The 25,708-nt window shown below is 48.0% G+C and overlaps 2 protein-coding genes across 9 annotated transcripts in view; one reads left to right on the top strand and one right to left on the bottom strand.

Moving 5' to 3' along the window:
• Window positions 1-25,708, top strand: part of LOC119979445 (inhibitory synaptic factor 2A) — a 404,538-nt gene that overhangs the window by 66,558 nt on the left and 312,272 nt on the right. The window lies entirely within an intron of this gene.
• Window positions 1-25,708, bottom strand: part of dock1 (dedicator of cytokinesis 1) — a 763,650-nt gene that overhangs the window by 472,871 nt on the left and 265,071 nt on the right. Inside the window, 3 exon segments of the mRNA XM_038821673.1 lie at window positions 9,912-10,007; window positions 15,699-15,787; window positions 15,790-15,828. Of these exon segments, the coding sequence (XP_038677601.1) occupies window positions 9,912-10,007; window positions 15,699-15,787; window positions 15,790-15,828 (224 nt within the window).

Here is a 25,708-nt window from a genome sequence, read left to right as displayed (position 1 = left end):
CGGAAGTGATAGCTTAAGTGGGTCGGTGCAGACTCGATGGGCCGAATGGCCTCCTTCTGCACTGTATGTTCTATGTTCAATACACTCGTGTGAAGATGCTTCTGTTATTCAGATGCCTCCCTGGGATGTTTTTGGAGGCCAGAGAAGCAATCTTCTTTCTAAAAGCAGGAGGCCATCCAGCCAAACAAAGTAGGCATGGTTCCTGTTGTAAGTAGCTACGTCATTTTGAGAAGGAGTGCTTCAAGAACCTCATTAGGGCTAGCAAGGTGAATGCAATATGACGTCCATTTGAGAGGCCTCCAGATCATTATTCATTAGCATATACCTGGGCTGCACAGCCAGAGGGTGCTAATGAGCGTAGGAGAAACGTGTGACTAGGAGCATTACTGCGTCTGGAACAAAGTTCACAAACATAATTCTATTGTCGAGGAGGCAACACTGAATATTCTCAAATTTCATGTGATTATTCTGATGGAAATTATGAGAGGAGGCAATGGTGTCTTAATTCTCTAATGACCTTTCAGTTTAAAAGAGCACGCAACATAAGAGATGTGTTCACACCACGCGATGCTGTGGTTTAACATCCACAGAGAGGCTGCTCCTAACCTGGCTTGGGCAGTATTACATTGAGGAATGAGGGGCGGCTAGCACTGCTGCCTCACAGCTTCATGGACCCATATTTAATTCCGGCTCGTGACTGTGTGGAGTTTGCACTTTCTCCCTGTGTCTGCGTGGGCTTCCTCCGAGTGCTCCAGTTTCCTCCTTTATTCAAATTAAAGAATTACAGGTTAAGTGGTTTGGCCATGTTAAAATTGCTTTTTCCCCCTCATTTCTCCCATAGGGGTCACCTGTGGAGGCAAGGTTTGTGGCTGCAGGAGAGCATTGTCCACAGAGGTTGAAGACCAGAGTCTGCATCGTCATATAATTCAAGCGCATCGTCGACCAGCACTCTCATCCACGCAGTAGCTCAGAACGGGTGGCACAGGTGAAGTGCACTGCACAAGTGAGCAGGAGGAGGTGCTGGAGGCAGAGGCAATTGTAGGAAGAGGAAGGAGGCCAGATGCAGCCATGCACAGCTGGGCATAAGTACAAATCCTTGAGATGTCACTAACAAAGATGGTGTTCGAGATCCAGCAGTGTGAGATGTATGTGCACATGTAAGAGTGCCCTTCGAGACACGAGCACAAAATAGAGGAACCCATTGATTATGTGTGCTCTGCATACATAATGGCGTGTATGAACTTCTTCATAGAATCAGTGGTTAACCTCTTGGACAGAGATATGTTGCATCACTCAAGGGTGGAAGCAGGAGAACTGCACTGACCTGCAGGGAATGATAGACAAATTCTGTATTCTATAACAGCACACAGATACAAGGAGTGAATGCAACCCCAGCTGTTGGTTCGTTCGCATGGCCACATGTGCTATGAAAGGGCTGAAGCATGCTTCTGACTGAGGAACCACCTGCACAAGAGCACTATAACAGAGGCTACTCCTGTATTGATACCAGTGCCAGCACTGTTTATAGGTGTCCCCAATGGTGATCATCATTCAACAATTTGGGTTTTCATAGAATTTACAGCGCAGAAGGAGGCCATTCGGCCCATCGAGTCTGCACCGGCTCCTGGAAAGAGCACCCTACCCAAGGTTAACACCTCCACCCTATCCCCATAACCCAGTAACCCCACCCAACACTAAGGGCAATTTCTGACACTAAGGGCAATTTATCATGGCCAATCCACCTAACTTGCACATCTTTGGACTGTGGGAGGAAACCGGAGCACCCGGAGGAAATCCACGCACACACGGGAGGATGTGCAGATTCCGCACAGACAGTGACCCAAGCCGGAATCGAACCTGGGACCCTGGAGCTGTGAAGCGATTGTGCTACCCACAATGCTACCGTGCTGCAAGTTAAGCCAAAAGTAAACTTTATGCACACTAATTATTTTGCAGAATCCGCTACACACATGACAACCTCAAATCTGTGCTTTTATAGAAAAGTATAATTACATCATTTAAACATTATCTGCAGTCAGATCATATGAGCATGTAATGGAAATGTTAGCTTGTCAACTTGTACTCCAACAATTACTTTCTGCGCTATCAAAATCACTCCTGCGTCAAATGCAAGTCATTATAGATACAAGAACAACATATATAGAGTGCCTTGAATGAGTAAAGCCACTTTAAAGCAGTGTCGTCAATCAAAATTTGATAGCGAGCCATGGAAATACTAGGGCAGATCAAAAAGGTAGGTTTTCAGGAATGTCTTGAAAGAGGAAGGAGAGGTTGGAAAGACAGAGTTTTGGGGAGGACATTTCCAGAGCTATGGCTTGAAAGCTGAAGGCACAGCCACCCATTAGTTGTGCAATGACAATCAGAGGACGTAAAAAAAGTATTACCAGAAAAGTATGTTGGAGAAATCAATGGGACAGCGAGACAATGAGTCCCCAGGACCTGCTAATCTACATCCTAGGGGACTAAAGGAGATGGTCATGGAAATATAGGATTTGTTGGTTGTCCATTTTCCAAAATTTGGAGATTCTGGAACAGCCCTGGCAGGAGGGTGGAAAATGTAAGCCCACGAAAAGGACGGAAGGAGAAACGGGGAATTAGAGGCTGCTTAGCCTAACATTAGAAGTAGGGAGAATGCTAGAGTTTATTATAAAGAGTACATTAACAGGATTGTAGAAAATATCAATGGGAGAGGACAACTTCAGCATGGATTTCTGAAAGGGAAATCACGTTTGACAAACCTACTGTAATCAGCAAAATAGAGGAGTGCGAACAAGAGGATGTGGGTGTATTTCAATTTTCAGAAAGCTTAGGAAAAAATCCCACATAAGAATATCAATGGGATAGGACAACATCAACATGGATTTATGAAAGGGAAATAATGTTTAACAGACCTACTGGGGTTTTCTGAGGATGTAATCAGCAAAATAGATGAGGGTGAACTAGAGGATGTGGTGTATTGGCTTTCAGAAAGCTTATGATAAAATCCCACGTAAGAAGTTAAAGTACATGGATTGGGAGTAATATATTGGCATGGGTTGAGAATTGGTTGCAGACAGGAAATTGACAGTGAATACATGGGCCTTTTTGAAGTGGCAGGCAGTGACTAGAGGATCCACAAGGATCAGTGCTTGGTCCCAAGGTATTCATGATATACATGAATAATTTGGATGAAGAAACCAAAAGTAATATTTAAAAGTTTGCTGATGGCACAAAATTTGGTGGAGCGGTGAGTGATGAGGAGGCTTCAAGGTGATTTAGACAAGTTTTGTGAGTGGGAACATACATGGAAGATGTAGTATAACATGGATCAATATGAAGTTATTTACTTCGGCCTCTTTCTGAGGGTCTTGGCCAAGTGTGGTATCATCACCGGTACACACCATTGGTTCTGTGCATGCACCAGAACACTCCGGTGGTTCTATGCATGTACCAACTCGCGCTGGCCCACGGAGGGGGAAACCCCCTGTGCATGTGCAGGAAACACGCCGGCGGTTCTTTGCATGTGCCAGAACATGCCGGCAGTTCTGCACATGCGCCAACACATGCCGGCCCACTGCGGCCCCGGTTGGCGTGGCGCCACCCCTCCGGCGCCAGCCTAGCCCCTGGAAATGCAGAGGATCCAGGTAGCCCGACACGGAGTGATTCGTGCCGCTCTTGGAGCCGGCGTCGGGCTATATCGTCAATTGCGGGAGAATCGCCCGGCCAAGGTGTCTCAGTCTCAGGAAACCAGTTAGGACTGAGATGAGGAGAAAGTTCTTTACTCAGAGGTGGCGAACCTGTGGAATTCTCTATCACTGAATATACATAAGAAGGATATAGACTCTAAAGATGTCAAGGGGTATGGGTAGAGTGCTGGAACATGGCATTGAGGTACAGGAGCTGCCACAATCATGTTGAAGTAGCAGAACATGCTGGAAGGGCCAAAAAGGTAACAATCTCAGGTTACCACTTGAGCCATGTGCTAATTGGCACAGTGTGAATAAGATTAAATTGGAAAATGCATGACTCAAAGTTTGGTGTGGAAGAAATTGGTTCAAAACCATGGGACATTGCGCCAGTACTGGGGAAAGAGGGAGCTGTTCGGCAAAGTAGCACAGTGGTTACCATTGTTGCTTCACAGCTCTAGGATCCCAGGTTTGATTCCCGACTTGGTCATTGTCTGTGTGGAGTCACCCGTGGGTTTTCTCTGGGTGCTCCGGTTTCCTCCCACACTCCAAGAATGTGCAGGTTAGACGGATTGGCCATGTTAAATTACCTGAGTCTCCAAAACAGGTTAGCTGGGGTTACGGGGATAGGTTGGAGCTGTGGGCTGAAATAGGATGCTCTTTCCGGGCAGACTCGATGGGCCGAATATCCTCCTTTCTGCACTATAAATTCTATGACCTACTCCTGCTCCTATTTTCTATATTTTTAACTCTTTCACATGTAGATCAGTTCACTGCTGAATAAAAAAATTTATAACAAATGAGTCGGTATTATTATAAAACTGCCCAGTAAACTGGAACGATTCACTAGATCACTAGAGTGCAAGAATGTTATGTATAAAGCTCTGGTATCCTGACCGAATCTTTCCTTCAGTCGGCATGATCAAAAACTAGTGGACAGAACTTTCTGTGCAACCTTCCGTGAACGGAGGGGGGCCCCGATCTTCTGGTCCTGCGTTAACAGGGTTTCCCGTTGAATGCACCCCTTGCAGAGGTGTACCTTTGGAGGGACTGGAAGATCAGTGGCCTGAAAATTCCAGCCAGTGGCTCATTCATTCAATGCCACTTTGTGTAATCATGCCTTCTGTTATTTACCTATAAAGAATAGTGACTGCAGTTCAAAATCAATTTTTTTTGCTGAAGTACTTGAGGATGTGATTAATGCATACATCCGGATTTTACAAAATTAGTTTATCAGTGATACGTTACATTTAAGAACAGAAAAACTTGCCTTTCACATTCTCAGAATATCTAAGTCACTTTAGATGTAAAGAATTACTTTTGAGTTAAACCTAGATTACATACTCAAAGCCTGGAGTGGCGCTTGAACCCACAATCTCCTGAATTAGACTAAGAGTGCTACCATTGAGGGACAAATTTTCAGTCGAACTTTTCAAATAATTCCAATCAAATAAAATAATCTAACCTAATCTTCATAATTAACTTCTGAATATAAGATGTTTTTTTTCCTTTAACTGAAATTCCCAATTGTCATAGGAGTTGACAGAAGAACAATTCTGACTTTTTAGCTCACTCAGGATATTGGTCACAATTCAAACTGATCCATTTTTATACACTGGAAAATAGAAGCCAGGATATTTTGTATTGTTTTTCTATTGGATAGCTGACCCTTTAGATTGAAAAATACAAATTCAACTAATTTAAAGTATGGATATACGACAAATTGTATTAAGCCTGTCATCAGGAAGAACAGAAAAAACTTCACAATATTATACTGGGATGATTCAGAACTCTTTTAAAATTCATATGTATATTGGATGAATTTTAAAAGAAAACTACCACAATAAGGCATGGCGGCACAGTGGTTAGCACTGTTGCCTCACAGCATCAAGGAACCAGTTTAATTCCAGCCTTGACTGTGTTGAGTTTGCACCTTCTTCCCGTGTCTGTGTGGGTTGGCTCCGGTTTCCTCCCACAGTCCAAAGATGTGCAGGTGAGGTGTATTAGTCATGCTAAATTGCCCCTTAGTGTCCTAAGGTTGGATGGGGTTACGGGAATAGGGCATGGGAGTGGGCCTAGGTAGGGTGCTCTTACAGAGAATCGGTGCAGACCCAATGGCCTCCTTCTGCACTGTAGGGATTCTATAATTCCATAATATAATAATAAAACAGACAAAGGCAATACATTACCTTATTTTCTAAGAACAACCATCCACTATTCTCATCTCATTTTCCAGCCTTGAACGCCCTTAGCATCGCAAGTGTACAACTAAATACTTCCGAAATGTTTTGCGGGTCCTCTGCCTCCACCACCCTTTCAGACAGAGAGTTCCAAACTCCCAATGGGTAAAATAACTTCCTCACATCCCTCTAAAACTCCTGCCCCTTATCTCAAATCTATGGCCCCGGCCATTGATCCTTCCACCAAGGGGAAAAATTTCTCTTATGCACCCCATCATTGCTCGTCATAATTTCATACATCTTAATTGTGTCCCCCCTGCACTGTACTGTACCATCTAACTTAAAATTGGAGTAGAAAATTTCAAATATCTGAAAGAATAGGTAATCCAGCAAACTCTTATGGGAATAAAATTAAATGGATCAAATAATGACGCACATATTGAAATGCTAAAACTGGGGCTTTGATACATCCTCATGCTGAAAGTATTACAATCTTCCATCCATAAATCTGGGTAATTTCCATTTTGCTCTAAAAAGCAATGTAAAATTAGTAAATGCACCTAAAATTTTCCCAAGATGTACTCTCATTTCATCGGTCTCAGTACATCTTTCTGCTATAAACAAAACTGAGACACAGCTCCTACTATCCCCAACCAAGTTGCACTTGAGAAAAGCCTTTTCTCTCTAAAACCTCCTAAAAACACCTCATATCACCATTTAATACAATTTTAATTGATTTAAGGTTATAGTGAAAGCCTGATCACAATTTTTATGTCATATACAATATTTTTATTGAAAATGTACATATTTTAAAATTATTTTCCCGGGTGACACACTGGCGCAGTTGTTAGCACTGCTGCTTCGCAAGGACCCGGGTTCAATCCCAGCCCCGAGTCATTGTCGGTGTGGAGTTAGCACAATCTTCCGTTGTCTGTGTGGGTTTCACCCCCACAACCTAAAGATGTGCAGGATAAGTGAATTGGCCATGCTAATTTGCCCCTTAATTGGAAAAGAAAAACTGTGTATTCTAAATTTACACAAAAAAGAATTTCCCATTAAACATTTCAATTGTTTTCATTGTTTCTGAGTCTGTATTTTTCAATATGAAAGTTCATAAATGAAGGAAATACTGTGAGCAGCATCATACCAACAACATTAATGTGACACCTGGGCCTGCCTCTGTGAGCAGAATCTCAGGAAGGAACTGATGACAGGGAAACTCGCAGGTCTTGCTCCACTGACAGGTGCTTCCTCCTTCTGTTTCTTACATAGGCCAGTGTTGAAAACACCAACTCGCACATGCAGGTTGTGGGAAATTGTAAAAGTGCTGCTATTCTGCAATCTAAATCAAATGGATTATCTTGACCGGCAAATAGCAAAAATGTGGCCAGAGGCATCTGGGCAAACTTCATCTTTCAATACACAATCCATCCTTAGTTCTCCAAATTCCTCTTATTCTTTTAATGACAATTTCTTTGCTTATTCAAGAGAGAGTGGACTAAATGGCCAAGTACCTAGACAAATTCTTCCATATTCATGGAGGGAAAGTGGTATTCAAATTTCTCTTGTAGAGTTTTAAAATGTGTGGAAATGAGGTTGAGAACAGTTTTCTCAGCAGGATTTGCTGATGCCAGCTTGAATATTTCAATCGACCCACTTGCCACTTTTTCCTACCAAGTTTATCCATGGCAGTCAGAATATTCTCCCTTTTCCACTGCATTTTAACATTCAGCTCATTCAAATGGTTGAATATATCACAAAGATATACAAGCTGAGCACATCAAGATCATCACATATTAAATCTTTGTGCGGCAATTTATGCAGAGCCAAAAACTCTTTCAACACATTATGGAATTCATAAATACAAGAAATGACCTTCCGCTGAGAGAGCAATATATGTGTGCATAAGTAAACCCTGGTACCCAGCTCTCATCTCCTGATACAAAATGGCAAACAAGCACGATTTCAAACGACATGACTTTGCTCAATTCACAATTTTAACTGTTTGATCCAACACTGCAGTTGACTCAGATGGCATTGTTTTAGCAACAGGAGCCTCACGGATCAGGGTACAGAGGCTGGTCTGGATGTGAAGATTCTGTTCTTTCACCATACTCATGAATCCTTTGATTTTTCCATTCATGGACGTGGCTTCATCAATGTAAGTGCTATTGTACTTGGTGGTCCAGTTAAGATTGTTTCCCTCCAGGTAAGCAGTTGTGATACAAAAGATTTCCTTTTCGGTCATATGACCAGGTATTTCTTCGCAAAAGTGAAATTCTCTGATAGGATCAAACTACCTGATATTAGCTATGAGCTGGCAGTGCACGTTAATATCTGTGCAAGGCAAATTTTCCATTAATTTCTGTCGAAGCACATGTTGAATATCAACTGATATTTTGGAACTACGACATTTCATTGTACTATCAGAAAGAGAAACTTTGTCGAATTCATTGTCAGCATTAGCTCCCAAAATTCCTGTCACAGTACTTTTGCATGCCGGCAGATATAGCTTTCTGCAATAGTATGCAGCTTCATCAATTTTCGCTATGAGTTCAGCCACCAGGTATCTCGCGTTCTGCACATTATCTGAAACTCACGCACACTCCATCATGAATTAATTTTGAGATAGTCTCTCTCTTCTCTCAGCGCTTGAATATCCTTGGACATCCTTGCTCGAGAGCGAAGGGTGTTTTGTATTGAAATGGCGCTTCGAAACTTACTTGATACCATTGCAGCACTCGAAACCTTTCCTCTGGGACAAGGCAAGAGGCATGAAAATCCAAAGGCCAATTAGCTATCATTGTACTGTGTACGAACCTTGCTTTTTTCTCCTGAGGCGCTGTTCTTGCGGCCACATCCAAATCAGAGCTATCCATGTTATTAAGAACGTATCCATGTCCTTAAGAACATATCCATGTCAAGCTGTGGTAAAACACAGCACACTGCAAAATAAATGCCCTCAAGCAGCAACTTAGAAGTACTATTTCAGCCCTGCCAAGCCGAAAATACTCTTCCAAAGGTATATCCTTGCCCCAGCACCACGCAGCATTGAGTTACCAACCTCCAGTGGCCTTCTCGGATCTTCGGAACTTCTTTTAGAGTCTCTTTAACTACTAAGGCTTCTCCCAAGTCTATCTCATTTCAGGTCAACTCCTTGTTGATCTTTCTCCAATTGGATCTCCTTTTCTTAACTTTATTACTGTTTCTTACCTATGTCTTCTTCCCTTACTGGAAACTTTGTTTTTTTTATCCCTCCATCTTCTCTCCTGTTTTCTTTCCTCTCCCCATCTTCCTTGCTTCTCCCAGGGTATATGAGCCCTTTTCATGAGCACTTCTTGGGCAGACTGCGCAGTGGTCGGCATCCAGAAGCCTGAAGATACTCAGCGTCTCCCATGCATACAGAAAGCCAGGAAAGCATCACAATTGCGCGGTTTGGTTTGTTTTACATTGATCATCCGAATCACGCATGCACAGTTGGGAGTGGGCCACGCATACGCAGTTTGGATATTCTACATTGTTCAGACACAATCGTTGTGCAACCCTTTGCTGGTCAGCACATGCGTGGAAGGCCTGAGGTTCGGCGGAACTTGGAGATGCTGACCACGGAGCTGAAAATAAAGGCTAGGTTTAGTTTAGCACAGTGGGCTAAACAGCTGGTTTGTGATGCAGAACAATGCCAGCAGCGCAGGTTCAATTCCCGTACTGGCCTCTCCAAACAGGCGCCGGAATGTGGCGACTAGAGGCTTTTCACAGTAACTTCATTGAAGTCTACTTGTGACAAGCAATTATTATTATTTATTTGCGTTAACGTTTAGTCATTTTTTATGTTATTTCACACCACTGTTGGGAACCTCTGAACTGAGCCATTACACAAAATGATTGCCATTAGGACAGGGAGTTGCTAAGCCTTTGACTGACAAAATAAGAACAAGGTTTCAACTCTTTCATACCCCATCAATTAGTTAGTCGAGCCAACATTGACTTAAGCCAGTTACAGGTGGTTCTTGATTAGACTCAAAGATTAATTTCCACAGGAACTTACTATTATTTCAGAATCACGTCCCATAGAAATGACTGTCCTGTTTACAGTTCTCAGTAGTTTCTCCATAATTAGCTGGACATGTCGTTGAGTTGGTCCCTAGGATAGAAATCAACCAACAAAGACTGTTACTAACGATAACAAACAAAACAAAATACTGATGTTCACTATTAAAATCCATTTTCATGCAAAGAAAATCAGTTATAATTGTACTCGGGGTCAAGACAACAGAATGAATGTTCAATGTCAAATCAAAGTTTGCAGGATAAAATGCAGGGGTTGCTATTAATCACACTTTCGTGAAATGCTTTCTTACTAATTGTCATTTCCGCAGTCAACAGCAAAGAACAGGACACGGTCTCAAAATAAGGGGTAGGCCATTTATGACGGAGATGAGGAGAAATGTCTTCAGTCAGAGAGTGATATATCTTTGGAATCCTCCACCTATACATCTCTGGAGTCTCAGCTGTTGAAGTTAGAGATTAAATTTTCTACATAGTAAAGACATTAAGGGCATGGGGATAGTGTGCAAAAATGGCTTCGCTGTAAAATTCTAATGAATAGTACAAAAAGTTCAAGGGAACGAATGACAAACCCATGCTCCTATCTCCTAAGTATCTAGGTTACTAAGTAAATCACCAAGTGAAAGCTAAATATACAAAATGTGCACCTTTTGGGGGTAATTTTCAAAACACAATTGAAATGATCCGGAAATGTTCAAATTCAATTCCGAATGGGTCGTATCTATTTGTCTATATAGACTAGATACTATCTCCAACTGCTTCCAGGGCATCCTGAATGCACAAACCTGAAGTAACTACTGGTAGGTAGTCTGTTCTGCCTGAAATCTGAAATGGAGAGCTCGTAGGTGAAATCATGGGCATCCTGATGTTTCTTTAAAATTACTAGACATTTATATGGTATGCCTTGTCCTACGAATGAATTTCAAAATTCACATACACTAACAATTTGAATTTTTATGGCATGTTTAGGGCAGCACAGTGGCACTGTGGTTAGCACTGCTGCTTCAAAGAGCTGGAGAACCGGGTTCAATTCTGCCCTTGGGTGACCGTGCCTGTGTGGAGCTTGCACATCTCTCCCTGCATCTGCGTGGGTTTCATCCGGCCTCCGGTTTCCTCCCACAGTCCAAAAATGTGTAGGTTTGGTGGAGTGGCCATCCTAAACTGCCCCTTTGTGTCCATAGGTTAGGTGGGGTTACAGGAATAGGGCAGGAGAGTGGGCCGAGGTAGGGTGCTCTTTCAGAGGATCAGTGCAGACTCGGTGTGCCAAATGGTCTCCTTCTACACTGTAGGGATTCTATGGGTTCTCTGAGAATACAAGTGACTTCAAGAGACGAAATCAAAAAAATATAAATAATTCGGTAGGAGTTAAGGTAGGGTATTGTTCTAATAATACATATGCGCTTTTTGCAAAATATGAATTTGCCAACCTTGGCAACAAAAAAAGGTCACACAACAGATTTAATTCTTGAAAGAGCAAGTAATTAGAGCAACTCAACATATAAAAACAAAAGAGAAGCTGCAGGATGCTCTACTTTGTTTTAATACCGGAGATATTCTGTCTGGAGCTGAAGATATGAGAATCCAAACGGATCATAGACGTCTAAAGGAGAGAAGATCATACAATGAAACTTCTCAAGATGTGACAGAGAACATTTCCTTGAACAACTCGTCTTGATGGCTAGAAAAACCATAATCCTGGGAAAAACCACATTTTCCTCCCACACCCCCCACCCAACATGTCTCCCTCCTCTCTCTGCTCCCTTGCATCACATCCGTTATTCGGCAGCAAATCCCTTCTTACTCCTACAAGATCCCTTTTATTCCCACCCGGGAGCAAGGCGAGACATTTTCCAATCTGGGAGTAAGGCAAGACCAGGAAACAATCCAGGAGCAGCATGACTGGGGTCCAATCCGTGAGCAAGGCGAGACCGTGGTACAATTCGGGAGGAAGGCCACGGGTACAATCCGGGAACATGGCCAGATCAGGGTACAAACCGCGAGCAAGGCCAGACTGGAGTCCAATCCGGGATCAAGGTTTGACCGGGATTCCCAAACCGGGAGCGTCGAAACATAGTACAATCCGGGAACAAGGCCAGACTGGAGCTCAATCCGGGATCAAGGTTTGACCGGGATTCCCAAACCGGGAGCAAGGCGAGTCCAGGATCCAGCCGGGCTGGAGGCGAGACCAGAGTCCACCCAGGAGAGGGAGACTGGGGTCAGGCCTGGGAGTAAGGCATGACCGGGGTCCAGCCCAGGAGAGAGGCGAGACCTGGGACCAACTGGGAGAGAGGCGAGTTTGAGGTCCAGCCCGGGAGAGAGGAGAGTTCGAGGTCCAGCCCGGGAGAGACGTGAGACCGAGGTCCAGCATGTGAGAGAGGCGAGACCGGGGACCAGCCCGTGAGAAAGGCGAGACCGAGGTCCAGCCCGGGAGAGAGGCAAGGCCGAGGTCCAGCCCGGGAGAGAGGCAAAACTGAGGAGCAGTCAGGAGAGAGGCCAGACCGAGGTCCAGCCCGGGAGAGAGGCCAGACCGAGGTCCAACCCAGGAGAGAGGGGAGACCGGTCCATCCCAGGAGTGACGCAAGACGGGGTCCAGCCCTGGAGAGAGGCCAGACCGAGGTAGAGCCCAGGAGAGAGGCAAGACCAAGGTCCAGCCCGGGAAAGAGGCAAGACCAAGGTCCAGCCCGGGAAAGAGGCAAGACCAAGGTCCAGCCCGGGGGTAAGGCGGAGACCGGGATCCAGCCCAGGAGAGAGGCAAGACCAAGGTCGAGCCCGGGAGAGAGGCGAGACGAGGTCCAGCCCGGGAGAGAGGCAAGACCGAGGTCCTGCCCGGGATAGAGGCGAGACCGAGGTCGAGCCCGGGAGAGAGGCAAGACCAAGGTCCAGCCCGGAGAGAGGCAAGACCAAGGTCCAGCCCGGGAGAGAGGCAAGACCAAGGTCCAGCCCGGGAGAGAGGCAAGACCAAGGTCCAGCCCGGGAGAGAGGCAAGACCAAGGTCCAGCCCGGGAGAGAGGCGAGACCAAGGTCCAGCCCGGGAGAGAGGCAAGACCAAGGTCCAGCCCGGAGAGAGAGGCAAGACCAAGGTCCAGTCCGGGAGAGAGGCGAGACCGAGGTCCAGCCCGGGAGAGAGGCGAGACCGTGGTCTAGCCCGGGGGAGGGGCAAGACCGAGGTCCAGCCGGGGAGAGAGGCAGAGACCGAGGTCCAGCCCGGGAGAGAGGCGAGACCGTGGTCAGGCCAGAAGCAGCAAGACTGGGGTCCAATCCGTGAGCAAGGTGAGACCGTGGTACAACTAGGGAGGAAGGACAGGGGTACAATCCGGGAGCATGGCGGGACAGGGGTACAATCTGCGAGCAAGGCCAGACTGGAGTCCAATCCGGGATCAAGGTTTGACCGGGATTCCCAAACCGGGAGCGCCGAAACATGGTACAATCTGGGAGCAAGGCCAGACTGGGGTTCAATCCGGGACAAGGTTTGACCGAGATGCCCAAACCGGGAGCAAGGCGAGTCCGGGATCCAGCCGGGCTGGAGGCAAGACCGGGGTCCACCCAGGAGAGAGGCGAGACCGGGGTCCAGCCCAGGAGAGAGGCGAGACCGGGTCCAGGCCTAGAATGAGAGGAGAGGTTGGCGAGGCCCAGGGTCCGGAGCTTGAGCTAGACAATGGAGGTGAGAAGAAGCTGGAGGGAAGGGGTGGAGAATTTGGCGGGAGGGAGGAGTGGTGAGTTGGAGGGACTTAGATCGGGCAGAGTATTTGGAAAGGGGAAGGGGGTGGACAGTGTGGTGGGAGGAGGAATAAGTTAGGGACTTGAGGGAACAAGGGGGAATGTGGAGACTGGAGGGAACAAGGAGGAATGTGGAGACTGGAGGTTAGCGAGGCAAAGTGTGGAGAGTGAAGGGCGTGAAGGGGTGAGTGTGGGGCTGGAGGAGTCAGGGGGTGGTGGTGGTTGAGGGAGATTTATAACTGGAGTTTTGTAGAGTGGGTGAGACAAATGAATTAAGAACCAATGGGAATCAGGTGGTTCTCTCATGCATGTACTCTATAGCAGAACAATATTTATGGACAAAATGAAAAACTGTATAATCAAATATTATTTAGGTTAGTAATTTTATTGCATTTTTCAATGAGGGTTGCTGAGTGCATTTGACAACTTTGAGCTCGCCAGGTAAGTTCTGACCATGCTGCGTTCGTTTTGAGCTGCTGGGATAGTTTTGAATGCGGCGGGATAGCTTTGAGCGTGCTGGGATAGATCTGGGCATGCCATCAAATTTGATATAAAACATATTCAAAATTGCAACTATTGATGTAAAACTGTAGTTGGGAGCACTGAATACATGCGAAAGCAAAGACTGTCAAAAGTTTGAATAGGGACTGACATCCACTGAACTTCTTTTGCAAAGGTTCCATGGTTTGATGCTCAATTGAATGCTGCCTTGGTATCTGCACATATTGCAAAATATCATTGGGTTTTTGTTGATACAATTGATTCCACAACGTTGCATTCCTCCCAAAGAGAACAAAGAGAAATTCTGGCATAACATGATTGGCAAATAAAAAAGCCAATTACAATGTGTTATGATCCTGGGCCAGACCATCAAGCTTTTGGTATGATTCAGTTAGGGACTAATAACATTTTGTTTACAATAGACCAAAGTTCCGATATTCAAGGCAACTTGCTAAGACAATACGCTGTAAGATTCCACAGGTTTAGACCAAAAATAAACTTTACTGTACAAAGTTAGAAAGAAAAAACAATTCATAATATCCATGTTATATTTGGTAACATTCTGGGTGAATATGAGGTACATGCAAACTGTGGTCGAACAAACGACACTGCAAGTAAATGGCAGATGCGGACAAGACAGATTCCATGGATTTCTCAACAACCCACCCGCAGATCAGCAACACAGTCAACCAATTTCATCAAGACTCTGTCTCCCTCGTGAAGGGATTTGAAGGTCTTGCTAGGAATGCTCTCCAAACATTGCTGCATCTTGGTACCTCAATGATGGCGGATTTCAATCTCTTTTCCCAAGACGGTTTCCCCCAGATTCCAAAGTCTGCACTCTCAAGCACAAATTGAGCTTTGTGGCCATGCTGTGCAAAATACTACTGTCCAAAGTGGATACATTTGCCCTGACGGCCCACACAGAGTCATCAACATTCTACTGTTCTCTTTGATTTTCTGGGCTTTCTCTTGAGCCGTCTTCTGTAGCCAAGACGCCTGCTCAGCCCTCACCATTGAAACCCTGCCAACCGCAGCCATTTATTATTTTCTCTACTCCTCTTTGTTCTTAATGGGACATCTCCCTGCCACGACTCCCTTCAGTCATGCTGCTCCTCTCCTGGGTCACATGATTGTGATTTTTGCACCATTTACTTTTTGAATAGGCACACTGGGCCCTTCCATGGCCCAAATACCTAAACAAATTCCAGCTCTGCACATGGGCTGCCACCTCTTGGCCACATATGCATGCAATTTCTGGAGCCATGCTGGGAATTCTCGTTCCCAGCCTCCAAATTATGATAAGGTAAGTTTGGATCTCGTAAGAAATGGAGATAAACATTAAGTAATGAGAACAAAGTAAACAGATTCCTGTCAACAGTTATAGCAGAGTCAGGCAATGATAACAGAGACAATAAGTCTACAATAAAATTTAAAATAGAAACAAATTAAAATATAATTTTAATACTATATTTTAACAAGGAAAGGCATTAATCCATAAAGAAAGACCAATTGAAAAGTTATAACTGTCAAAAAAGGGAGAACCTACTACCCCATCTTTTCTGTAGAGCACTTCCAAGATGTTGCTAAGCAGGTGGCAGCATGCTTCCAATTCTTCTCGGTTCTCCAATGATGCTTCAGTTGTTCAGTCATCATTGGCAGAAGTATATCTCTGCAGTCTAGGTACAGAGTAGCACCATTTAAAATAACACAAAAACTCTTGTTAGGTAAACAAGCAGAAGTTAATTTTTCACTATTTTGTTTCTTAAAGCTGAAAAAAACACCCAAACTGCAAATGCGTTTTCATCAATAAAATAATCATCTTTGTAATAAACATTTCATAACACTCCTTGCCAATTCATAATTTTTCTAATTAGGATTGTAATATTTAAATTGAAAAATATCAAATTATTCTATGGGTGGTATTTTCCAGCCGCAACGCCGATGGGTAGTGTTGTGGCGGGACAGGAAAATTTGGAGAACCATTAATAGGCAAAGGACCTCGCCAAATTTTGCTGCCCCACCTGTGTCAAGGCAGGAAAATCCTGGGCGATGACTCTACAAAAAAAGTAGTTTAAATGTCATGTTGACCTCATTTCTTAAAATTCATTAATAGAATGTGAATGTAACTGGCTAGGGCAGGATTTAATGCCCATGCCTAACTGCACTTGAGAAGGTGATGGTGAGCCACCTTCTTTAACCACTGCAACCCGTGTGAGTACACCCACAGCTCTGTTGGGAGGGGAGAAGTTACATGATTTTGATCCACCAACAATGAAAGAAGGATGATATAGTTCTAAGTAAGGATGGCATGTGACTTAGAGAGAAATTAACAGGTGGTGGTGTTCCCATGCATCTTGTTCGTCTTGGTGGAAGAGGATACGGGTTTGAAAGATATTGTCAAAGGAGCCTTTGCAGGTTTGTGCTGCTTATCTTGTAAATTCTGCGGATTGCTGCACTTGGCGCTGGTAGTGAACGGGGTGCCAATCAAGTAGGTTGCTTTGTCCTGGACAGTGTTGAGTTCTTGTAGCACTCATCCAGAAATGTGGGGCTTATTCAATCACACTTGCTTGTACCTTGTAGGTAGTCGTCTCCTGGCTTGGAGAGTGGGGAGGGAAATTACTCAACGCAGAATTTCCAGCCTCTAACATGCCCTTGCAGCCACAGTATTTAAATAGCTGTTTCATTTGAGCTTTTGGTCAATAACGCCCTGGATGTTGACAGTGGAGGATTCAGCATGGTAATGTAATGTGGAGATGGTTAGGTGCATTCTTGTTGGAGATGGTCATTGTCTGGCACTTGTATGTGCACATGTTATTAGCCACAGATTACCTAGCCTGAATGATGTCTCGGTCTGCTTCGTGGATGCATGTCCTGCTTTAGTACTTGAGGGGTTGCGAACTGCATTCACATTGTGCCATCACCAGCTTATTGCGATCTGACCCCGGGGGGTACAGCCACGGTGGCTGGCCCGCGATCGGGGCCCACCATTGCACAGGCGGGCCTGTGCCGTGGGGGTAACTCTTTTCTTCCACCTCGCCATGATCTTCACCATGGGCGGAGGCGGAAGAGGACCCCCTCCCGGCGGCCGAAGTTCTTATCTCGGCCCGGCTGGCGTAGCGCCAAAGGCCGTTCACGCCAGCCGGCGGAGTGGGAACCACTCCGGCATGGCTGCCCTCAATGTGAGGGCTGGCCCCTGGGTGCGGAGAATTCCGCACCTTTGGGGCGGCCCCAACGCCGGAGTGTTCACACCACTCCAACATGCCAGGATCCCCCCCGCCCGCCAGGTAGGGAGAATCCCAGCCAAGGTCGCAGATGAAGCTGCTGAAGAAACCTAGGCCAAGGACAATAAAGTGAGGAAAAATTGGAGCAATATCCTGGTCTCACATGATTGGCCGAAGCAGTGGACAGTTTTCCTTTGATTCTCATATTTGATTTTATTAGGGCTCCTTGACACCACACTCAATCAAATGCTGCCTTGATGTATAGGACAGTCACTTTCATCTCACTTCTGAAATTCAGCTCGTGTCGCTGGTTGGACCAAGGCTCTGAGGTCTAGAGCTGGGCATTGTTGGCTGAACTCAAACTGAGCATCAGTGAGAAGGCTATTGGCTGTGTAGGTGCCGTATGACAGTATTGTCTCTGACACTTCCCTTACTTTGCTCAAGATTGAGTGGAGGGTGACAGGACAGTAAATAACCAGAATAAATTTCACTGAATCTTTACAGGTGCAGGAGGACATTCAGCTGATCAATTTTGTTCTCTGAAAGAGCATTCTATCTAGTCCCAATCCCCCTGCCTTATCATCATAACCACGTGCCTTCTTTCAGATAGCAATCCAATTCCCTTGAATACTTCAATCTAAACTGCTTCCACCACTCTCTTAGGAAGTTGATAACAGACTCAGCCACTCTCTGGATTGAAAACATTTTTCCTCACATCATCTTTGCTCCTTTTTTTGGCAATTATTTGAATCTTTGCCCTCTGGTTCACGATGCTCTCTTGAGCTGGAACAATTCCTCCCTAGTTCCTGTCCATACCCCTCAGGAACTGGAATGTCACTATCAAGTCTCCTCAGCTTTTTCTCTCTAAGGAAACCACACAATAGACGGGATTCTCCGCTGGCATGATTTCACGTATGCCAGCGCCTGGAGGGCATAGAAGGATGGGGTGAATAAATTTGCGGATGACACTAAGTCGGTGGAGTTGTGGACAGTACGCAAGAATGTTGCAGGTTACAGAGGGACACAGATAAGCTGCAGAGCTGGGCTGAGAAGGGCAAATGGAGTTTAATGCAGAAAAGTTTGAGATGATTCATTTTGGAAGGAATAACAGGAATACAGAGTACTGGGCTAATGTAAGATTCTTGTAGTGCGGATGAGCAGAGAGATCTTGGTGTTCATGGACATAGATCCCTGAAAGTTTCCATCCAGGTTGATAGGGTTGTTAAGAAGGTGTACAGTGTGTTAGCTTTTATTGGTAGAGGGATGAGTTTCAGAGCCATTAGGTCATGTCGCAGCTAAACAAAACTCTGGGGTGGCCGCATTTGAGTATTGCGTGCAGTTCTGGTCGCCACATTATAGGAAGGATGTGGAAGCATTGGAAAGGGTGCAGAGGAGATTTACCAGGATGTTGCCTGGTATGGAGGGAAGATCTTATGAGGAAAGGCAGAGGGAATTGAAGATGATCAGAGGATTAGATAGGTGGATAGTGAGAGCCTTTTTCCTCGGATGGTAATGGCTAGCACGAGGGGACAAAGTTTTAAATTGAGGGGAGATAGATATGGACAGATGTCAGAGGTAGGTTCTTTACTCAGAGTAGTAGTCGTGGAATGCCCTTGCCTGCAACAGTGGTGGCCTCGCCAACATTAAGGGCATTTAAATAGTCATGGATAAACATATGGATGTATACTGAAATAGTGTAGATGGGCTTTAGGATGGTTTACATAGGTCGGCGCAACATCTGAGGGCTGAAGGGCCTGTTCTGCGCTGTAATGCTCTATTCTATTCTTATTCTGATGGCATTACACTTATCAAAACGTGATCAGCAGCCTCCCCCATTGAAAGCCTAAGAAAATTCAGTTATAGAGGCCATTTCTCACCTTTGCAAAAGTGCAACATTTTCTGTTATTAAGTAATCATCCTTATCCACATCTTGGTCGGCCGTGGTTTAGTTGGTAGTAGTCTCACCTTGTGAGCCAGCTCACAAAGATTAAGGGTGACCCTCTGATGCAATTGAAGGGTGTGCTCCACTCTCAGAGGTGGTGTTTCTAGAGTGACTTATTAAATGGAGGCCACATCTACCATCTCAGGTTAATGTAAACGGTCCAACACTACCTTGTAAAATAGTACGAATAGGGGAGCTCTCCTTGGTATTCTAGCCAATGTTAATCCCTTAGTCAGCATCACTGAAACAGGTTATTTTTTTCCATTATTTTCATTTTTCATGAGATGTGGGCATCACAGGCACTGTCAGCATTTGTTGTCCATCCCTAAATGCCTTTAAAGTGAGAGGCACCATTTCAGAGGGCAGTTAAGAGTCAACCACATTTACTGCATTTCCTGAGTCAGATGTCAGCCAAACAATGGCAGATATCCTTCCCTAAAGGACATTAGTGATAATGGGTTTTTACAATAATTGGTACGACGGCAGTTGGTGTCAGTAAGATTCCAGAATGGGACCTTGGCTCAAAAGATCATAACTTTTACTTTTTAACTTGGAAAACATCAAGGAACAGTGACACAGGACCATTAATTAATTTTAACATTTATTGAACATGAAAGTTTGTTCATGATACAATACTCCTTTACCCCCATTAACTTCACAAATCTACAGATGTGTATAGTTTTCAAGATACACCCCTCTCTGAAACTAAATGGCCGATGCCACTCAACCAATCTTCTGTGGATATCTCTCACAATCCCTCCAGAGGACTGACACATGAGGGTTTCTAAACACAACTCCCAAGAACACACACTCTGCAAAATTTTCTTTCAATGTTTTCGATCAGGTGTTTGCATTAATAAGCCATTCCAGAAGTTTTCCGTGTATACCATCAAACAAAGCCTGCACTTGACTTTAACAAACAATCTGGCACCAGGTTTTCCACCTGTCCTCTCAGGTTTCCTTTGTCTTAAATGTTATTATATACATTCAGGTACTCAGTTCCTCACAGAATACCACTGCTTCAAACAGTGGAAATAAGGATACCAAACCTTACCATTGCTTCACATATATGATTTGTCCGTAGCAATTTCATCAGCTCTTCACTTCCCAAGTCTGACTTTTCACATTGTAACCTTCTCTAAGCACAGTAGAAGTACAGTCTGACATGAATCTAACTATAGGTTACCCTTCCTTACACAAAAACAATAAATTAAACCCACTTAAAAATATGCCTCATTTCTAATAATACAAATATAGATCATTTAAAACTACCTCTGTTGTCCTGACATCATCAACAATGGTTTCATGGTTACCATTGCTGAGACTATGGGGGAAATTCTCTGACCCTGCTGGCGAAAATCCCGCCCCCGCCGTGGCCGGAATTCTCCGCCACCCGGGAATTGGCGGGGGCGGGAATCACGGGATCGGCGTGCCCTCCACACCGATCGGCGAGCCCCCTGCGCCGATTCTCCGGCCCGCGATGGGTCGAAGTCCCGCCGCTGAGAGGCCAATCCTGCCGCCCTGGTTTCAACCACCTCTGGTGGCGGCGGGATTGGCGGCGCGAGCAGACCCCCGGGGTCCTGGGGAGGGGGGGGGGGGGGCGAGCGATTGGACCCCGGGTGCCCCCACGGTAGTCAGGCCTGCGATCGGGGCCCACCGATCGGAGGGCGGGCCAGTGCCGTGGGTGCACTCTTTTTCTTCCGCCGCCGCCACGGCCTCCACCATGGCGGAGGCGGAAGAGAACCCCCTACCGCGCATGCGCCGGTGGTGACGTCAGCGGCAACTGACGCATTGGCACATGCGCAAACCGGCGAAGGCCTTTCAGCTAGCCCAGACGCCGGCCGGCGGGCATCAAAAGCCGTTGGCGCCGGTTTTGACGCCAGTTGGAGTGGCGCCAACCACTCCGGTGTCGGGCCTCCCCAAAGGTGCGGAATTCTCCGCACCTTTGGGAGCTAGGCCCGTGCCGGAGTGGTGGGCGCCACTCCGCTAAGCCGGGACCCCCCCGCCCCACCGGGTAGGGGAGAATCCCAGCCTATGTTTTCAATTAATTAACAATGGTTTCATGGTTACCATTGCTGAGACGAGGTTTTCAATTACGGGGCGGGATTCTCCGTAGCCCTTCGTAACGCGGGTTGCCTGCGAAAAAAATCGGTGTTAATCACTCCGGCGCCGGGGCCTTCATTTAAGGGCCGCTATTCTCCGTTCCCGGAGGGGCTAGCAGCTGACTGACGCGATAGCGCTCAGTTTCACCAGCTGCGGAAGTGGTGAGACCCGGCGTTTTTGGATAGGATAAGGAGAGAGACAGACCCGGCATTTTGGGGGGGGTGTGTGTGTGTGTGTGTGTTACGGCATTTGGGGTGGGTGTGTGTGTGTTGTGTGTGTTCCCGGCATTTTGGGGGGGGGGTGTGTTGTTCCGGCATTTTGGGGGGGGGTGTGTGTTACCGGCATTTTGGGGGGGGTGGGTGTGTGTTCCGGCATTTGGGGGGGGGGTGTGTGTTCCGGCATTTGGGGGGGGGGGTGTTCCGGCATTTGTTGGGGGGGGGGTGTGTGTTCCGGCATTTGGGGGGGGGGTGTGTGTTCCGGCATTTGGGGGGGGGGGGGGGTGTGTGTTCCGGCATTTGGGGGGGGGGTTGTGTTTCCGGCATTTGGGGGGGGTGTGTGTTCCGGCAATTTGGGGGGGGGGGGGGGGGTGTGTTCCGGCATTTGGGGGGGGGTGTGGTCCGGCATTTGGGGTGGGGGGTGTGTTCCGGCATTTGGGGGGGGGGGGTGTGTTCCGGCATTTGGGGGGGGGGGGGTGTGTTCCGGCATTTGGGGGGGGGGGGGGGTTCCGGCGTTTGGGGGGCAGCGGCGGGCAGAGAGGGGGGGGCGACGGATGCCCGGGGCCAACGCACCGTCACCCCCCCCTTCTGTACGCCGCTTGCCCCCTACCCTAACCACCCCCCCCCCCACCACCCTACCTCCCTCCCCACCACCCCTACCTCCCTCCCCACCACCCCTACCTCCCTCCCCACCCACCCCTACCTCCCTCCCCACCACACCCCTACCCCCTCCAACGCCGGGTCTCTTCCCCCCCTCAATGCCGGGTCCCACCCCCCCTCAATGCCGGGTCCCCCCCCACCATCAATGCCGGGTCCCCCCCCCTCAATGCCGGGTCCCCCCCACTCAATGCCGGGTCCCCCCCCATCAATGCCGGTACCCCCCCCCCTCCCTCTCTCTTCCCCCCCCCCTCCCTCTCTCTCTCTCCCACCCCCCTCCCTCTCTCTTCCCCCCCCCTCCTCTCTCTTCCCCCCCCTCCCTCTCTCTTCCCCCCCCTCTCTCCTCCTCCCCCCCTCCCTCTCTCCTCCTCCCCCCCTCCCTCTCTCCTCCTCCCCCCCCTCCCTCTCTCCTCCTCCCCCCTCCCTCTCTCCTCCCCCCCCCCCTTCCTTCCTCTGTTAGTGGGGGGGGGTGCGGCGTTAGTGGGGGTGTGGGGGTGCGGCGTTGGAGGGGGGTAGGGGTGGTGAAGGGGGTAGGGGTGGTGAAGGGAGGGGTTGGGGTAGGGGCAGCTGCGTGCAGAGGGGGGGGCGACGGTGCGTTGGCCCCGGGCATCCGTCGCCCCCTCCTCTGCACGCCGCTGCCCCTACCCCAACCCCCTCCCCTCACCACCCCTACCCCCTTCACCACCCCTACCCCACTCCAACGCCGCACCCACCCCCCACTAACGCCGCACCCCCCCCCCACTAACGGAGGAAGGAAGGGGGGGAGGAGGAAGGAAGGGGGGGAGAAGGAAGGAAGGGGGGGGGAGGAGGAAGGAAGGGGGGGGAGGAGGAAGGAAGGGGGGGAGGAGGAGAGAGGGGGGGTGTGGGTACCGGCCTTCAGAGGGAGGGGGACGGGGTGTGGGTTGCGGCGTTGAGGGTGGGGGGACCCGGCGTTGAGGGGGGGGGGTTGCGGCGTTGAGGGGGGGGGGGGTTGCGGCGTTGGGAGAGATGGGGGGCGGCGTTGGAGGGGGGTAGGGGTGGTGGGGAGGGGGGTAGGGGCGTTGGAGGGAGGTAGGGGTGGTGAGGGGGGGTTGGTTAGGGTAGGGGGCAGCGGCGTTGAGGGGGGGGGACCCGGCGTTGAGGGGGGGGGTTGCGGCGTTGAGGGGGGGGGGGGGTTGCGGCGTTGCGAGAGATGGGGGGCGGCGTTGGAGGGGGGTAGGGGTGGTGGGGAGGGGGTAGGGGCGTTGGAGGGAGGTAGGGGTGGTGAGGTGGGGGGTGGTTAGGGTAGGGGGCAGCGGCGTTCAGAGGGGGGGGGCGACGGTGCGTTGGCCCCGGGCATCCGTCGCCCCCCCCCCCTCTGCCCGCCGCTGCCCCCAACCCCCCCGATGGCCGCAACCCACCCCCCCGATGGCCGCAACCCACTCCCCCGATGGCCGCAACCCACTCCCCCGATGGCCGCAACCCCCCGATGGCCGCAACCCACTCCCCCGATGGCCGCAACCCCCTCCCCCGATGGCCGCAACCCCCGATGGCCGCAACCCACTCCCCCGATGGCCGCAACCCACTCCCCCGATGGCCGCAACCCCCCGATGGCCGCAACCCACTCCCCCGATGGCCGCAACCCCCCGATGGCCGCAACCCACACCCCCGATGGCCGCAACCCCCCCCCCCGATGGCCGCAACCCACCCCCCCCCCCGATGGCCGCAACCCACCCCCCCGATGGCCGCAACCCACCCCCGACACTGAACGGCGTCACCCATCATCAATGGTTGACGCCGTTTTAAATCAACTGTGATTTTCGCCGACGTGACCCGTGGCCACGTCGGCGGGACTTCGGCCCATCCAGGCCGGAGATTTAAGGTCAGTGCAAATAAAATGAAATCCCGCCGGCGCCAGCTGTTTTCACAGGCTGCCGACGGGATTTGCACAACGCCGGTTTTTTACCGGCGGGAGAATTCGAAAACCTGCGGGAGCGGAAATAACGCCGCTTCCCGCCAATTCTCGGACCCTGCGTGGGGTCGGAGAATCCCGCCCACAGACTATTGGAATTCACATTACCAGATGTGGTGTTGGGTTTTGAACCCTTGTCCCCAGAAAATTAATTTGGGTCTCTGGATTACTAGTCCAGTAACATTATCACTACACCATTGTCTCCCCATGATCATGGTCATATTCCTATTTGTGGAAGTAGACATTTTGCAAGTTGGCTATCACATTTCCTATATTCTAACAGTGATTGCAAGTCAAAAATATTTCATGAGCTGTAAAGTGCTCTGGGACAACGAGACCATGAAAGTCACTATTTAAATGCAAGTCCTTCCTCCTTTTCTTTCAAGTCCATGGATCCTCATCCCAAAGATGCCTTGGCCTTAGCTATTGAAATGCTTCATTAGCTGTAAAGTGCTCTGGGACACCGAAAACATGAAAGTCACTATTTAAATGCAAGTTTTTCCTTCTTTTCTTTCAAGTCCATGGGTCCTCATTCCCCAGAGGCCAAAGTTGCCTTGGCTTTTAGCTACTGATGTACTAGCACTGTGGTAGAAGTCCCAAGAGCAGGTCCCAATACCATCAACAAAGTATCTGAGGGAGAAGCAGCAAAGCTACGAAAACTTCAATGGCTGAAGCACAACATCACGAGTCCACAGAGCTGAATCTTTAACAATGCCTTTTTAAAAAACAATCAAGAACAGCTGTGGCACAGTGTTGTGTTTAACATACGATGATATTTAGTTTGGACCTCATTTAAGCAACAAAATAATCTACATGCCAATCAATGACTTATATGTACACTTCCTATCTGGAATCGATCATTGGGCACACAAAAGGTTTAGTATGTGATCAATGTGGAGGAGGTTGTGTGAGTAGGCTACAGACTGGCACTCATTCATGTCTAATATCCATTTGATTTCCGAGTGCTTGTGGAGTGGCGATCTCTATGTACCAAGAACCAGCAGCAAGAACTAAGCTTCAAGGTTTTTGTAACCAGGGACGCATTAACACATGAGGAGATGCTGCAAATTAAGTCCCACGGGTTTGAGGATGACTTGCTTTCACAATAGATTTTGAGATGGCTGATATGTCATCTGTTAGATCACAGATCAGACATGATTTCATTGAATGGTGGGACAGGCTCAAGGGGCTGAATGGCCTACTCCTGTTCCTAAGTCTAATGCGCAATCTGCAGGCTCTGCCACATGCAGGGTAGCTGGTACTTAAAGATTCGGGCAGATGAAGTGTTGAGAGGCTTGTACACTTACGCCTCAACCTTGCCTCTGCATACTCCTAGAAAAGTATTTTCATGTGCTCGGTGTCTTCCCAAACCAAAACCATAGAACCTTCACCATTTTGGTTGGTCGCAAGCTAGGAACTCCCATGAGTCGTTGAAGATGATTGATTGCTTCATAGTAGGAGGACAACTCCTGGGAACCTACTGCCACA

Source organism: Scyliorhinus canicula, chromosome 16 (genome assembly GCF_902713615.1).
Source record: "Scyliorhinus canicula chromosome 16, sScyCan1.1, whole genome shotgun sequence".
Classification (NCBI taxonomy): Eukaryota; Metazoa; Chordata; class Chondrichthyes; order Carcharhiniformes; family Scyliorhinidae; genus Scyliorhinus; species Scyliorhinus canicula.
The sequence above is the reverse complement of the archived record's forward strand: the minus strand, read 5'-3'. Positions and strand labels throughout refer to the sequence as shown.